At 40.6% G+C, this 14,926-nt stretch overlaps 1 protein-coding gene across 1 annotated transcript; it reads right to left on the bottom strand.

Moving 5' to 3' along the window:
- Positions 1-1,514: 1,514 nt before the first annotated feature.
- Positions 1,515-14,703, bottom strand: LOC124670317 (regulator of nonsense transcripts UPF2-like). Its single transcript, XM_047206819.1, has 16 exons — positions 14,596-14,703; positions 13,762-13,843; positions 12,439-12,641; positions 11,512-11,856; positions 10,995-11,099; positions 10,757-10,884; positions 10,138-10,308; positions 9,952-10,033; positions 8,671-8,955; positions 8,391-8,588; positions 8,089-8,190; positions 5,201-5,452; positions 4,876-5,094; positions 4,203-4,373; positions 3,551-3,736; positions 1,515-2,831 (listed from the first exon to the last, which is right to left on the bottom strand). Exons 1-16 carry the CDS (start codon positions 14,662-14,664, stop codon positions 1,899-1,901), a joined length of 3,531 nt encoding a protein of 1,176 aa, XP_047062775.1. The 5' UTR covers positions 14,665-14,703; the 3' UTR covers positions 1,515-1,898.
- Positions 14,704-14,926: the final 223 nt, after the last annotated feature.

Below are 14,926 nucleotides of genomic sequence, written 5' to 3'. Positions count from 1 at the left end.
CATAATCTGCAACAACAGTACAAAATACCTAAAAGTAATACAAAAAAATAAGAAAGGTATTTAGACCACGTAACGATGAATACAAGCACTAGAACGAGTCAAAGGCGCGCCGCCATCTTCGCCCTTCCCTCATTGGCAAAACTTGTCGTAGTAGAACTTGATGTATAGACATACGGGAAGTCGTTGTGCTAAGACCTCAAAAGACCAACGTAAGAGAGCAACAACCATCGCCAATGAAGAGAAGCGTAGATTAGAAGGAATACAAACCAAATCCAACAAGATCCATCGGCGGCCAACCTCCACATGCCCTCCAGCGAAGCTTGACGCATCACCAGAACTGAGGCTGGACGGGGAGGACTTTGTTCTATATTCAGGGAGTCGCCACTACCACGCCTTCCTAATTATAGGACATAAACCATAAACAGACTGAGAGAAAAAAATGAAGCCCTCCCGCCAATAAGAACCGGGATACACCGCGCCTCATATGCACCTAGGACCAAAACACGGCCTGGAGATGTGGATATGGACGTGGCTTTATCCAACTAGGATCAAGAGGAACAAGCAGTGGAAAGGGAGAACACCACCACTCAATACATATACATATACATAGACCTAAAGTAAGCAGTCAGAAGCAGAATCCCACTAAGTTTGTTGGCTCCACACGCTAAAAGAGGTAACCAACTTGGCTGGCAATGGGACGCAGAATCTAGCTACTAGTAGCTCTCTCTCTCTCTTCTCCCAGATGAGATCCCTTCCCCCTCCAAGAGTCAAAACCATCGAAAAAGCCAGGGCACATGGGTAGGACGCACATCAGATTCCTTGGAGAAAGGCGAGAGCTGCCAGTGACACCATGACAGAATCCACTCCCCTCGCAGAGATTCCCAATGGCCACCCGGATACTATTTCTCCCCCTAGTGCTCCTGCGACTATGGATGGCCAGCCTTTGCCCTGGCTGACCTGCGCCCTGCTCGCCAATGCCGGCGACGATACATGCCTGCCGACGAGTCACTCGCGCATCCAATATGTGCTTTACTTGCATGGATTCTCCTGGAGATGTATATGCTGCGTAACTGTAACCTTACTGTGATGTATGCCCATATCCAGCGTAAAAGAGGGCGTAAAGATATGGATTCCGGTAGTACCACTGTGCAGTGGTCCGTGGGGAAGGAGCAGGGCCTAGGGGATTCATTCCTATCGATGGAGCCGAGATGGTGGACAATGGATGGATTCGTCTGCAAGATGCGCTACTCAGCACAGGCGTTTGACGCAACGTCTGATGGCTCCCCTCCCCGGTAGTGGCTGCGTTGGCATCAGCACCGCCGCGCCAGCCCATTGGCCGTTCGGGGGCTCGTAATTGTTGGGTGGAAAGTCGTTGCTCGTGGCAGATATGCACAAACTTGCCATAGGTAAGAGCCCTAATCATGGAGAAGAGGAAAGAGGAGGGCGGTGGTCCGCCCAGAATGATGAGCCACCCAGGACGGGAACAGCTCAAACGAGTAAAAAAGCGCACCGAGAAAGGTAACCAGTAGTTTTGGATTCAAGGACTGAGTATGATTCTCGTGCTCAGGTTCTACCGTTTGCAGAGGCCCCTGTGCTGCGGTAACGAAGTTGCAGACCAGTGGTGGAAACTACAGTAAGCTAGCCTGCATCTGTGGCAGCGAGAACATATTGTGCACAAGAGAAACCTCCTAAAACCCATCTATGTTAGCCAGGAGATAAAACCCACTTTACACGTGACCGCAACCATGGCAGATTACTACAGAACCTATGCCAGCTTCCAAACTTTGGTTACGTTTCATCCTTTGGGTAATGCCAACTTACGTCAGTGAGAAAGAGGCAATTTCCTTTCCCCAAGGCAGCCAAGAAACTAAACCGCGATTTTAGTTACCACCTGAGGCTCACCTTCCCCTGCCATACCCATGGTAGATCCCGCCAGCGACATAGTACCGCTGCTGTCGACCACGCCCACCCCTGCCTGAACCATCCCAGGTACCACGTCCAGCGGAGCTGATACTGCTAACAGGGCTGTTTCCACCTTGACCCCAGGACCCAGTTTGGAATGACCCTCCGCTGAGTTCTTCCTCCTCCCTCTCATTGTATTCAAGAATCTTCTGCTTAATGTTTTGCTTCTCCTCGAGCAGAGCTGCCTCTTGCTGCTTCGTGCTCTGAACAAGCGAGCAGTCGCCAGGGATAAGCATTTGCTTCGTCTGCTGCTTGTGCCCTTTCTTCACTAGCACCCTCACGCACACGTTGACCTTGCTACCAGCCCTGGCATTTCCGCTTTCCTCCGCCGCACTTTCTTGTCCACTCTCTGTTTCAGTGGCTCTTGGCTCCTTTGGCCCCTCAAAGATACTCATCGGCACGGCCATGTTCAAAGTGGACTTCGTCCGTAGCTCCAACTTACGTGACTCCAAGCTTTCCTGTAGAAGGGCCTTCAGCTCCCGGTCAAACTCTTCTTGCTCCTTAGAGTCAACTTTTACCACCTTACGTCTAACCTTGACAGTTTCTTCTTCATCAGAACCAGCAGGTGTATCATCAACGTCACTGTCGACACCATTCTCTGACCTATCATCTGATTTTTCTTCGTACAGAGAGTCCACATCTTCATGTCCATCGCGATGGACGCCTGAATATCTTTCACTGTCTGCTGCTTCTTCGTGATCCCTACCGTTTTTGTCAGGTCTGCTTGCTGAGCTTTTGCAGCTGGCATCAAAAGCAGCAATTTCAGGTTGTTTTGTCTTCTCATTTTCTTCAAGCTCAACCAGAGCAGAAGCCAACAATTCCATAGATGAATACCTAGTCATGTTAGGCCGTAGCTCAGCAAACATATCCTGCACCAGGTGTAAAATAAGTAAATTAGGAGCTGTATTCACTGACAAGACATCTGCTAGTCTATAAAAAGGATAATCACAGTGTGAGTACTGCGCAATTCACTACGCAAATTGAAGCAGTCCAACATGGAAGTAAACGGCAAATCATATTAAAGCGGTCTAAGAAAGAAGTTAACGGTTCCATGTCCACTAACAGAAACAATGCACAGGACGTATATAATAACAGTGTGTGTAAGCTACAACCAGCTACGTTGCTGACCAACATTTGTCAACAATGCATTACTATGAATTATAATCCTACCAAATGGAGAACATCTAGTTACTTGCACTTCCATAAATACTTGGACAAGGATTCTCTAGATCTTTTGAATAATGATGTGAGCCAAGTCCCTTTGCTTCAAGCTTAGTATTGAAGCAAACACACTTAACAGTGCATATTGGTTCACTGGAGGTGAAAATGTTGAAATGTCACTACCAACTCTATCCAGATAGCTCCTCTTTCTCTCAAGCCACAGCCGGATAGCAATGATCTCGAGAAAAGAGACAAAACCAGCACACCTTGCACCAAACATTCAACTTGATGAATCTCGACAAATCTTCTCCACTTAAATTCATATCGTAACCATATACGTACATATACAATGAAGACTTGCGTGTGTATTCATATACTTTAAAGATGCACGCTCTATTAAGCTGCTGATGTTTAGAGGAAGACTGACCTGAACTTCAAACTCAACGTCAAGTGGCAATGGCCCTTTGTTGAGAACATATCTTTGAAAATATAGCAAAAACTTGTCAAGCTTTCTTTTTGAAGAGCCTCTATCAAAATAGTGACCACAAGTCTGGAGAAGTATAATGATCATCCTTATCCTGAAAAAATCTTCTGGGGGATCAAGCAGATCTTGCTGCACAGGATAAATGCAAAGAATAAATTCACTGAAGGGCAAATATATCAATCTTTCTAATTCAAAAAGTATGTGATTAAGACTGCGTAAAGTTTAGAGACAAAGAGTGAAAAGCATGTTCAGTAAATTTTTTTTTTACTTCATACTTATCCAGGATTGCAGAAAAGAAATACAAACATTCTTTGGGAGGTTCACAAGCCATACAGTTTGAATGAGAAAATATACATACCAAGCATGTTAAACAATGAATTTAACAATAAAAACAAGATAAGGAATTGCAGGTTAAAAAATAGTTGCATTAAGAACGTTAACATATAATAGGGCATGGGTTTCTTCAAAATATACTAAATCAGAAGCACTTAACATTATACATGCCAGTACCTGGACTGCTGCAATATCAATATAAACAAAATCAAATAAAGACAGCAGATGTAAGTTTTGGCTTGTATTATACATATGTTCTTACTTCCGGTGTTCCATGACCGAATACAATAATAAGGTACAGTGTCTCAAAAATAACTGACGAATCGATATGCTCATAGTTATATAGCTCCCCAAGGAATCGCATGTGGGCAAGTTGCCGTTGTTGCATTGCATAGTCATTCAGCTCAAGTCCAACTCTAATCTCCTCAAGAACCTGAATCCAGATAGACAAGGAAACCACTGTGTCAGCTAATCCATTTATAATTGAAGTGGCCATTGAATGAAGGGGTTATAATTTGTTCCTTGTTACATATGCCATATCCAAGATCTTTACACAGATACTACTTCACAAACTAACAACATGCTACTAATCTCTACTACGGGAGATACAATAAATCCCAAATAAAAATATGTTACACTTGAAATGCTTTTATTAAGGATAGTCAGAGCTCAGAGCAAAGAAAGAACAGAGTAATTTGGGCACCAAATACAGAGAATGTATAGGAAGAACCAGGATAGACATACAAGTGTGCAGAATAGTTTGAAAGACTTGATCCAATATTAGGCACGGTGCAACTTTGCATGCCATATATTATTTTCATGCAAAATGTAAAATGCCTTCTGCTATTCACTTCTAGTGTAATAATTTATTTATGACTTTGTTATATCGGCGATTTTTTTTTTTTTAACCATCTGCTTCAGCAGAAGTAACTCACCTCATCTACCACAGCCACGGGAAAATCATCATGGTAATGACTAAGACCAGCAGTTAGAAGAGCAATCAGATGAACTTGGCTATACTTTCCCTTGTGAACCTTGAGAAAACACTTCACCAGGTACTGCTCACACTCAGCCCAAGGTAGCTTGCGTAACTGACGAAGAACATGTTGAACACTTGTTTTGTCAAGATCTGAGAAAAGCAGCTTCCTTATGTACTGCATGCATTGAAAAACAACATTTGTTATTTAATTAGTAGATTATGTAAACATAACTGAGAATATCAGAAAGAAAACAGACCAGAGAAGGGATAAAAGGCGTTACCTGATGCAGAGGTGGGCGAACTTTAGAGACTCTGGCAGATCTTTCAGGTGGTTTGCACAAGTAATAGGCATTGTCTACAAGTGTGCTGTGGTGTGGATCCAAATTCTTCACATTTTTCAACCTCCTCAGTATTTCCAGCATGTTTGACATGCGAACTGCAGTTCCTTGTGAGAGATAAAGAAAGCGTCCACAGGTCTCAAGAAGATTGCAGGCCACATCAATGTTATGATGGCTGAAATCATCTAAGCAAGCCTGGAAATACAGATGATCACATGACAAAATTTAGTTTGCAGTTGCAAGGTGTTTTAGTGTCTTTGGTGTTGCAAACTTGCGATATGATAAATTACATCCTAGTTTGTATGGATTATGCATGCAGGACATGTAATTGCTAACTTTATAAATGAAGGCGTGCATTAGATGAGAGTGTGTTCGGCGTAGCAGGCTACCAGATGTGCGGGATCATACTCCTTCAGGTGTCACCTAAATAAAGAGATTATGAAGGTGGGGCATTCAGCAAAGACGGCATCGAGTGCAGCAGCTGCTACCAACTGCACATATATTGATATATACCAAACAAGAGGGGGCACCCGGCCAGAAGAGAGGGTCACATTTGACAATGACAATATTTGGCATGATGGCGTCAACTTTAAATATGCATAAGGGACGCATTCAGACAAGCAAGGTGACAGGTTTCGCCAAATTTGGTGCTCCCCTATACAGCAACAGCAACAACATCAAAGCCCCTTTCCCAAGCTAGCTGGGGTAAGCTAGATATGGGACCCAACGGAAACATAAGAAAACCAAAGCAAGGAGAGAGAAAAAAAGAACAAACTAAGATTCCAGCACATGGATCACTGATTTCCATGCGGTTCTATCGAGAGTCAAATCTTTGGGGACATTCCAGTCCCTCAAGTCTCTTTTTACCGCCTCCGCCGATGTCAACTTTGGTCGTCCTCTGCCCCTCCTTGTATTTTTGACACTCCTTAGAATTCCACTGAATTCCACTATAACTGAAAAGCGTGTAACACCAAACTCTTCCCCTTCTCAATGAAATGAAACGCAATTTTTTTTTGCGTTTTCTCAAACAAAAATCCACTATAACTGGTGCTTCTGAAGGCCTCCGTTGGATATCACCAAACCACCTTAGTCGGTGTTGGACTAGCTTCTCATTGACCAGTGCCACCCCTAGCCTATCATGTATTACATCATTCCTAACCCAGTCCTTTCTTGTATGGCCAGACATCCACCGTAGAATACGCATCACCGCAACACTCATTTGTTGGATGTGTTGTCTTTTAGCGGGCCAACATTCTGCTCTGTATTTCATCGCCGGTCTGATTGCAGTCCTATAGAACTTACCTTTTAGCTTTTGCTGGACCTTCTTGTAACATAGGATGCCATATGCTTGTCGCCACTTCATCCATCCTGCCTTGATCCTGTGGCAAACATCCTCATCGATATCACCATTTCTTTGCAGCATTGACCCCAAGTATTGGAAGGTGTCCCTCTTAAGCACTATTTGTCCTTCTAAACTAACATCTCCGTCTTCGCACCTAACACCTAAAATCACATTGCAAGTACTCAGTCTTGGTCCTACTAAGTCTAAACCCCTTTAATTCCAAAGTCTGCCTCCATAGCTCTAACTTCTTATTTGCGCCAACCCTGGTTTCATTCGTCGAGAGTAATGTACTTTGTTGGAACTTTGTGTACAAGGTATGGGGCTCCCCTATAGATTTCACTAAAAAAGCTCCACCAAATTGAGTGGGGTAATGCTTTTACAACTTAGAAGAATAAAAGGCTGATAAACCCACATGAGTGTGCAGCCTTGGTCTAATGCACAGAAAAGGTCTAGTAGTTGTCAGCTGGGCAAAAACTCCCATCTAGATATTCATAGTAAATAGGGGAAAGTTAGGATAGTCATGTAGTTCTTGTCAGAAGAAAATAAATGGGCGAGAATGCCTTGTTGGAAAAAGATAAAACCCATCATGTGTGACCTGAAACCTGCCTTCGGCATGAACATGGGCGGAGCCAACATTTGTAATTTGGGTATACAAAACATCAGATTTTTTTCCAACAGCCAACCATGTTACAAGACTTCCATAATAGTTGTTCTCACTAGTTCATAAAATATAGTACCTTAAAATAATTTTGAACAATACCGAGATGAGAAAGAGCAAAGTAATTAAAATACCTCTCTTTGCTAATTTTAGTTGGGCAGTTAGCCCGTCTGAATGTGTGATGTGCTAGCTGTGTGCTCCCGGCCATCGAGCGGCTGTGTCTTCGCATCGTACAACCGTCCCAGCGACGTAAGCGCGACCTAGCCTAGCGTGAGTTGAGCTGTGTCTGTTGACTAGTTGTGCACAACGAGATCGATTGTGAAAAGGATTGAAGAATGAGCTTTCTTGTTTCTAAGCTTTGCCTCGCTAGGCTGAATCGTTCTGGATGGAAAGACTCGCTTAATTTTCTAATTATTTTCATGTACATACATACATACTGGAATAATTTTTGCAAAAATAATGGGTGTACATTTGTACACCCATGTACCCAAAGAGCTCCGCCCATGGGCATGAAATCATGTGGTCAGAAATCATCGTATAAGTTATTTTGAAACATACATAGCTAATTGTATTTCTCAATCCATCAATTAACAATTCCTGCCTACCACGTCTAGTGCACTAATTCCTGCCTACCACGTCTAGTCCACACAGAACACAAGAGATAGTCCGTTCCAGTTAGAAATTGTACACAGTAGCTCAGATGGCAAGCAATACATCAGAAACAGAAACTATCCAGTACCATCTCAAAGCACAACGAAACTTAGAAACCTAACTGAAGTATAACAAACAGCAACTGATTACATAGGTGGATTTACTTGTAGATTTGCATACCTTCAAACAGCTAAAAACAAGGCCTGAAGGTGCAACTTTGAATTTGCACAATTCCCCAATAAACCTTATGTTTTTAATTTTTGATTCTATTTTGATCTGATCCTGAAAGAGGAATATAATAGAGAACAATAATTAGTGCTGAAGAGTAGATAATCCTGTTAGTTGCACTGCATTTGAATTACATATGTGACTCTACAGCAACAAAGTAAAAAACTTGAAAGGACCAAAAGCAATTTGGTAAGAATTAGAACAATGTCACATAGAGACACAATTACGAAGAAATACATCAATAGAAGACAAACCTTCTTATTGATCAAAAAGTTAAACTCTTCTTCAAGCATTGATAAGAGCATACTTGGGAGATCCTTCATGCATGTGGACAAAGTTGCAACTAAACGGGAATAATATGGTAACAGTTCCAGCGAAGTCCTTGGAACATTGAATAAGGCTCGCGCAAGTTTCTTCCTGTTTGCTTTAGAATTCAGATAGCAAAACTCTACCTGAAAGAATAAACAAATGGAGTTCAAAAATAAGGTGCAACCATCTTAAATCCAGAGAAGTATATAATCCACTTTTTGTTACCGTCAATTGATCAATTAGATCTCGGCTGATACATCTCGGTAGCCTCAGTAGCAGGTTATCCAAACTTGCACCATCTGTGGCTCTTACTTTTTCTCTTTCAATATCCCCTTTCCGGTCAGCATCTTTTTCTTTAGAATTTTCTTTGTCTGATTTCTCTTTCTTTTCTCTATTCTTGGCTCCAACATGTTCTTTTCCCTCCAATTGGTGTTCAGAAGTAGAAGTTTCAGCATTGTCTTGAACTTTAGTTCCGTGTTCCAATTTAATTCCTTGTTCCAATTTAATCTCCTGAAACAAAATTTAGCAGATTTCCCTCAGATTTATCAAAACGCATTATTGATGATAAATAAAGTGGGGTCAGGTGATATGGTATTTTGAAAAAAGGTGTCACAGCTATCGTGCACATATATCTCTAGAAAATGAAGAAAAGAAAATAAAAACAGTAGCACCAACGTGTAGTAAAGAGTTTATATTACCCAGACTAAAAAAACTGAAAAAAAAGCAACATATATGTGCAAGGCCTGGCACTGGCAGTAAAAAGGAAAAAAATAAAATGTCAGCATGCAACTAAAAAACAAGGAAGTATGCATGACTCATCAAAAGGGAGCTATCCTTCAAGTAGAAAATGGAGAAAAAATCAGCTAGCTATATACGCCCTCCGTTCCCAAAACAAGGCATATAAATTTAGTCAAAAGTCAATGTTTCTCAGTTTGACCATGTTTTTAGATAAATATATGAATATCTATACCAAATTAATATCAATAGATCCACCACAAAATGTATTTTCATGGTGTATTTACCAAATATTGGAAATGTTAATATTTTTTGTATATATGTTTGGTCAAACTTACAAGCTTTGACTTTTGACAAAATTTATAGGCATTGTTTCATGAACAGAGGCGGTAGTAAGAAGTGATCAGCTTGCCACGGTAATATTTGATAATTCTGTTCATGAAATTAATTATTGTTGACCCTTACATAAGCTCCACCTGGCGTTGCGGTCGATTATGATAAATCACATTTGATTGGTCTCCTTTTAGATATTTAGGTGTTTAACTAGCTATTTTCATAATCAAATTGAAGTGAACATATCATTGCATTTGTGTGCCAAAACATATGAGATGAAGTAATGTAGGGATCTAGCTTTAGTTTCAATATACAAAAAGAATGTTAGACCTTTTGTATGTTCCTTTTCACAGCAATTTAAAAGACAAGCACACAAAAACAAACCACAAACTGAGCCTTTATTTCGCACAACACATAATTCTTCAAGAGACATCTTACGCTAGTTTGTTCGTGGACTTCTCCTTGTTGATCTACTAACTTTGGTTCAGCTTCTCCCAATAGTACACCAGGCACGAATACTCTGCTCAAAAGTATATATTACATAGATTCAAGACAATAATCAGATAGTACAACTACTACATTTCAGCAAACTGTACATAGGAGTAAAAAGAAACAAGGAAAAACCTGAGATCAGGCAAAGATTCATAAAATGCCTTTGTGTCTTCATCATCCCAGATAGGTTCTACTACAGTGAAGTCTTTCCCAGAAGGGGATAACTCAGTCCCTGTAGTTACCCTTGTTGTATGTCCATCATCTGGCATAACAGGAGGCTGCATATCAAGAGCTTCAGCTAAGCTGCAAGAAAACATATTTGGATGTTTCACAAAATTTAGGCAACTAAATGTATATGATCCTCATAAGATGCCAGTAAGCTAAAAAGCAAAGTAAATATATAATTGAAGCAAGAGAGAAAGCTCAGATGAACACCAGAAACGGATCTGTAGACTACCATGCTAGTGAAAGACGCTAATATTGACTCCTAGCTAGTATCTAGTATCAAGTAGTACAGAATCACAGGTTCTTGTTTTCTGAATATATTTGCCTCTTGATCCTTTCATTGTGTGAACGTTGCGTTCAGTGTTATAAATAGAAAATAAACATGAACTAATGAAGGTGCAGAAAAATAAGGGTAAGAACTGGAAGAAACTTATTTTGTATTAAGCAAACAAAATGAACTACTTGTGCAGCTATAGAAGCGGTAAGTGAATAAAATAAGATGGTGCAGTTTGGTAAGAAAGCTCACGATGAAACACAGCGCAATAACTGATCGAAAGATTTCCGAAGCTTCTCATACAAGACAGTATTCTCATCACTTAGTTCGCCTTTGGCATTTAAAATCTTTGCATTTTCAGACTCCATTGCACGAAGAGACTGCACGGTGGATGTTATGCATGAGATGGTTGCATAATAAACAAGCTGAAGCAATAAAAGAGTACAATATTAGCCTACAACATTAAATACTTGGGCAAAAGTTAATTTACCGCATGTTCTGACTGGAGAATTGCAGCTGCGGCATCATAATAAGAGCACAAGGCTTTCTTGAAGAACGTTTTCAGATCATCGGTAACATTGAGGCCCATAAAAAACTGCAGCATAAAAAACGAATGTCGTGATTAGTCACAAGTGGTTAGAGCTGTACCATTATCTCATTGCGGCACAGAACAGGGCACTGATGGAACTAATCGCATGTATCAATAAGCCTAAGAGGAAGTAAGCATGTTGCTCATAATGGAAGGCTAGCAAAATGCTTGAGCTATCACATGCATACACTGTTCTATAGGTAAAGTTACATTTGGGGGCCGGCAGATTTCCCCCATTACAAAGAAGGTAGACACATTTATTTTTGCCAGACATTTTATGGTGTTTTCCGATGTCTGCATATTCAAGAATGAACCCCTGGGCCACAATGAAGATTACTAAATTACTACAGATCGATCACCTTGGTCATTTTCTTTGAGATTAGCTAATGCAAGATGATGAAACTAAAATCTGGCTGACCTCATCATAAGCTTCTTGCCCGTGTTTTTGTAATCCAAGAAAATGTTTTCCTTGGCGAGCAAAACTGGCAAGGAGAGACAAATTTGTCTGAGTCGTTTCACGGTCCTTCAAATGCTCCACTGATGTAAGATCCTTTATAATGTTTATGAAAGTACTAGCATCTTCAACAATTCCAACAAAGTACAGTTCCATAAGAAGTTTTAGCGTGCTTCTTTTCTTCATGGCCCTTGAGTTCTTATCTGAATCCAGATCATCTCCAGATTTCCCAGGAAAGAAGGCTTTCAGGAGTCCTTGAATAAGGCAAGGAGAGAAGTCCTTGTATCTTTGATGGAGCAGTGAACAGATCTGCATCAAATGAGTCGAGACAGATAGTTGTTTCATTATACGAATTTAATGTGCACACATGCGAACACATTTGAAAATATGAGTTTTTGAATTTATTAATCACATATAGTGCAAAACAGTGACATAGGATGCATGCCAATAAATAAAAATGAAGGAAAAAATCATATGCAATAGTGTGCAGGGCTGACAAAGCTGGAAAAAAAGACATGTGACTGAAAATATAGGAATCTACCAGAAAAGGAAAAACTATTTGTACTTGTATCACTGGATGCTCCCACTATCTCAACCATGAAACATATCTTGAGATCTGTGCACATCCTCTAGCAGGAGCTTTCATATCTCAGGAAGTGTAGCATGAGAGTCTGTGCACATATCTCAAGGCACATTCATGGTAGATAGTATGAGAACCCACCCATACAAGCACAAATACACTCTCAGACAGGAGATTCTGTAATAATCTGAAAAAAACATAACTCATTAAGTACCTGGTAGAAAGCTTTTTTAGTGAAAAATTGGTGAGCAAGGCTGCGATACAGATTTTAAAATGTACTAAGATTAGGAGGTATTTGTTTACTACTGTACCTGGACAGCAGCTTGCATGTCAGCAGAACGAAGTTTGACCTCACATATGTGAGAAACTGCTTCACTCACAAATTTGCTTAAGTTGACACTTTTCAATTCATCCATTAAGCTATCCTTTTGTTCATCACTTATCATTTTGAGCTTCTTGATAACTGCCGTGTTGCGCTTAATACTGGAATCAAGTGTTCTCAGGTAACTTGCATCTAAAATGAAACGATTGACCATGTCATAATTATGTATTCCAAGTAAATTAAAATATGTATATTACAAGACATCAATCATTGTCTCTCAGTCTATCAAACAAGAAACATACTAGATATAGCAAAGGAAATAAACAAACACACATAACGAACATAGCTCCAGCAAGCAAAAAAAATAGGTTTGTTTGTACGGCCACATGGACAGTTGTGTCATTATATTTTGTGGCTGCTTAAAGCTTCGAAGGTAGGTGTGGGTCACAGGAGGACGAAATCGTCCTCTGCGTCTTGGTGCCATTGCCGGCGGTTAGAAGGGTTGCAGGAATTAGATCGACATAAATTCGAGGGGCCAGGAATAGCAAGTGAACCCTAAGCTCTCCAATTGGGATGCTAGCTGCCGAGAAAAATTGGAAAACAATTTGCTTCTGAACTTAAACAAGTAAATTCGTAAGGGGACTGGAGCAGGCTACCATGAGACAAAAGATCCTCTTTCTAAAGAGATTCAATTCGGAACTCTTATATGTCCAAGGTCAATATGGAAATTCTTTCAGAGGTTTTCCCTTACTTTGTCCGTGTCAACAAACAATTCGAAATACCTCGACTTTTTCAGAACAGGTCCGAGTCAAATAGCAATTAGCCACCAGAGAAATGCAGTAGATCCATGTGAGTACGGCTTCAGCATAATATGTAGTGGCTCGCACTACAGACCTTCAAATTTTAGGGTATGAGTATTTATCGAATAACTAGAAATACTTCCTTGCCTCTAAAAAGCTCAGTTTCTTTATTTTAAAATTACAAGGTATCACCTACATATTCAATGGATATGGATCATTGAGTTGCACACATAGCCTAAGTAACATGCTAGTAATTTAGGCCAGGTAAGATCTAAGTACCACAATAAACCTTTTTGCACATAGTAGGAACCAGCACATCTACCTAGCAAGTTGCCAAGTTCTACAACATCAAAAGATCTTTTGAACTCCATTTAGATCAAATGTGACACACTAATATATGCATTCCAGTTTGTCCTGGTCGAACATTATCGAACTCACAACAACCACTGTATAGTAAACAATCAACCGTGACTTCCATTGAATATAAATTGCTCAAAGAACCATGCAAGTACCAGGCCTCTCAGGGTTTAGGTTACTCTGACGGAGCGCAGCCTTTGCATCAATAAGCTTCTTGTATTCTTCAAGACGGGCCACCTGCAGACAATCAACATTAAGAACAAATCAACCATTTTGAACTTGAAGAAGCAAAAAGATTGCAATATGTACAATGACTCGTTAAATTCTCTTTCATCCATGCTTTTTAAGATGTGTCAGGGAAAAAGAAGCTAGGCGTAAGCCAATTTATTAATTGGTGTAATGTTGCCATAACATTTTTTGCTTCATTCTGAATTACTTGGCATCTGCTAAAACAGGCATTTGGAGAGCTTGTCACGGTCAAAATGGACAGGCCCTCACGTAGCACCACTAATAGATAGACAAGCTGCCCTGCTGCTCCAGGATCAGGACTCTTAACACGGCATTTAGCTTCCAATACAAAAGGTGGATTCCAAAGACGAAAAGAGATAAGAAAAAAGAAGGGGTGCAGGAATTGTAACTCAGCATAGAGATTTCGCATCAATGCAGCTCCATCTGAGGCTGCAGTAGTCGCAACCGTAACCACATGATTCCACTCACTCATTTGACCGTAACTTAGCATAATGCAAATCCATTGCGCACTTGAATTGAGAAATGTCCATGCAAGTAAAGTCTGGAAGTTTGCAGGGAGTGACATTTTGTGCTACGTGGTGAAATGAACATCAACAAGCAAATACAGTGACAAGAGTAGCAGGACATGAATTACCAACTTGTACTACAAAGTTTGAACATCAGTACATATCAGGCAGGCTGCCACACAGTTTGAGACTACTCAATTCATATCATGGTTACTTGAGTTGTACCGTTCTCACCTCACTGTTATGATGCCCCTCTTCATGTTGATTTTTTACCTCGGGACTCTCATTTTCCATGTGCTCCATTTTCTTTCACAAGCGAAATGCGGACAATCATGCAGAGCTGCAAATCAAACCAAAAACCGCACATCAGCACCAAATATTTTGCTAGAATTTCACATTTCACAATTACTAAATAATACTAGTGAACAATTTATGTATACTAGTGAACAAGCATAAGCGCCCCAAAACAAATAGCGGAGCAGAGTACATGAAGCATGAACCCTCCAAACAAATACAATACACCACGGCTCGCCTGATGCTCTGCTGCTAGAAACCTAACGCCAAT

This window comes from Lolium rigidum, chromosome 7 (genome assembly GCF_022539505.1).
Source record: "Lolium rigidum isolate FL_2022 chromosome 7, APGP_CSIRO_Lrig_0.1, whole genome shotgun sequence".
In the NCBI taxonomy this organism is placed as follows: Eukaryota; Viridiplantae; Streptophyta; class Magnoliopsida; order Poales; family Poaceae; genus Lolium; species Lolium rigidum.
The sequence above is the reverse complement of the archived record's forward strand: the minus strand, read 5'-3'. Positions and strand labels throughout refer to the sequence as shown.

Bases quoted from the DNA above. Each gene is read 5' to 3' on its own strand.
- LOC124670317 (XM_047206819.1), bottom strand. From the start codon at position 14,664: ATGGAGCACATGGAAAATGAGAGTCCCGAGGTAAAAAATCAACATGAA. The intron at 8,191-8,390 runs GTTTGTCTTCTA...TTCCTCTTTCAG, and splicing joins ACTTTTTGATCAATAAGAAG to GATCAGATCAAAATAGAATC. The intron at 3,737-4,202 runs GTAAGAACATAT...TATCCTGTGCAG, and splicing joins TCGGTCATGGAACACCGGAA to CAAGATCTGCTTGATCCCCC.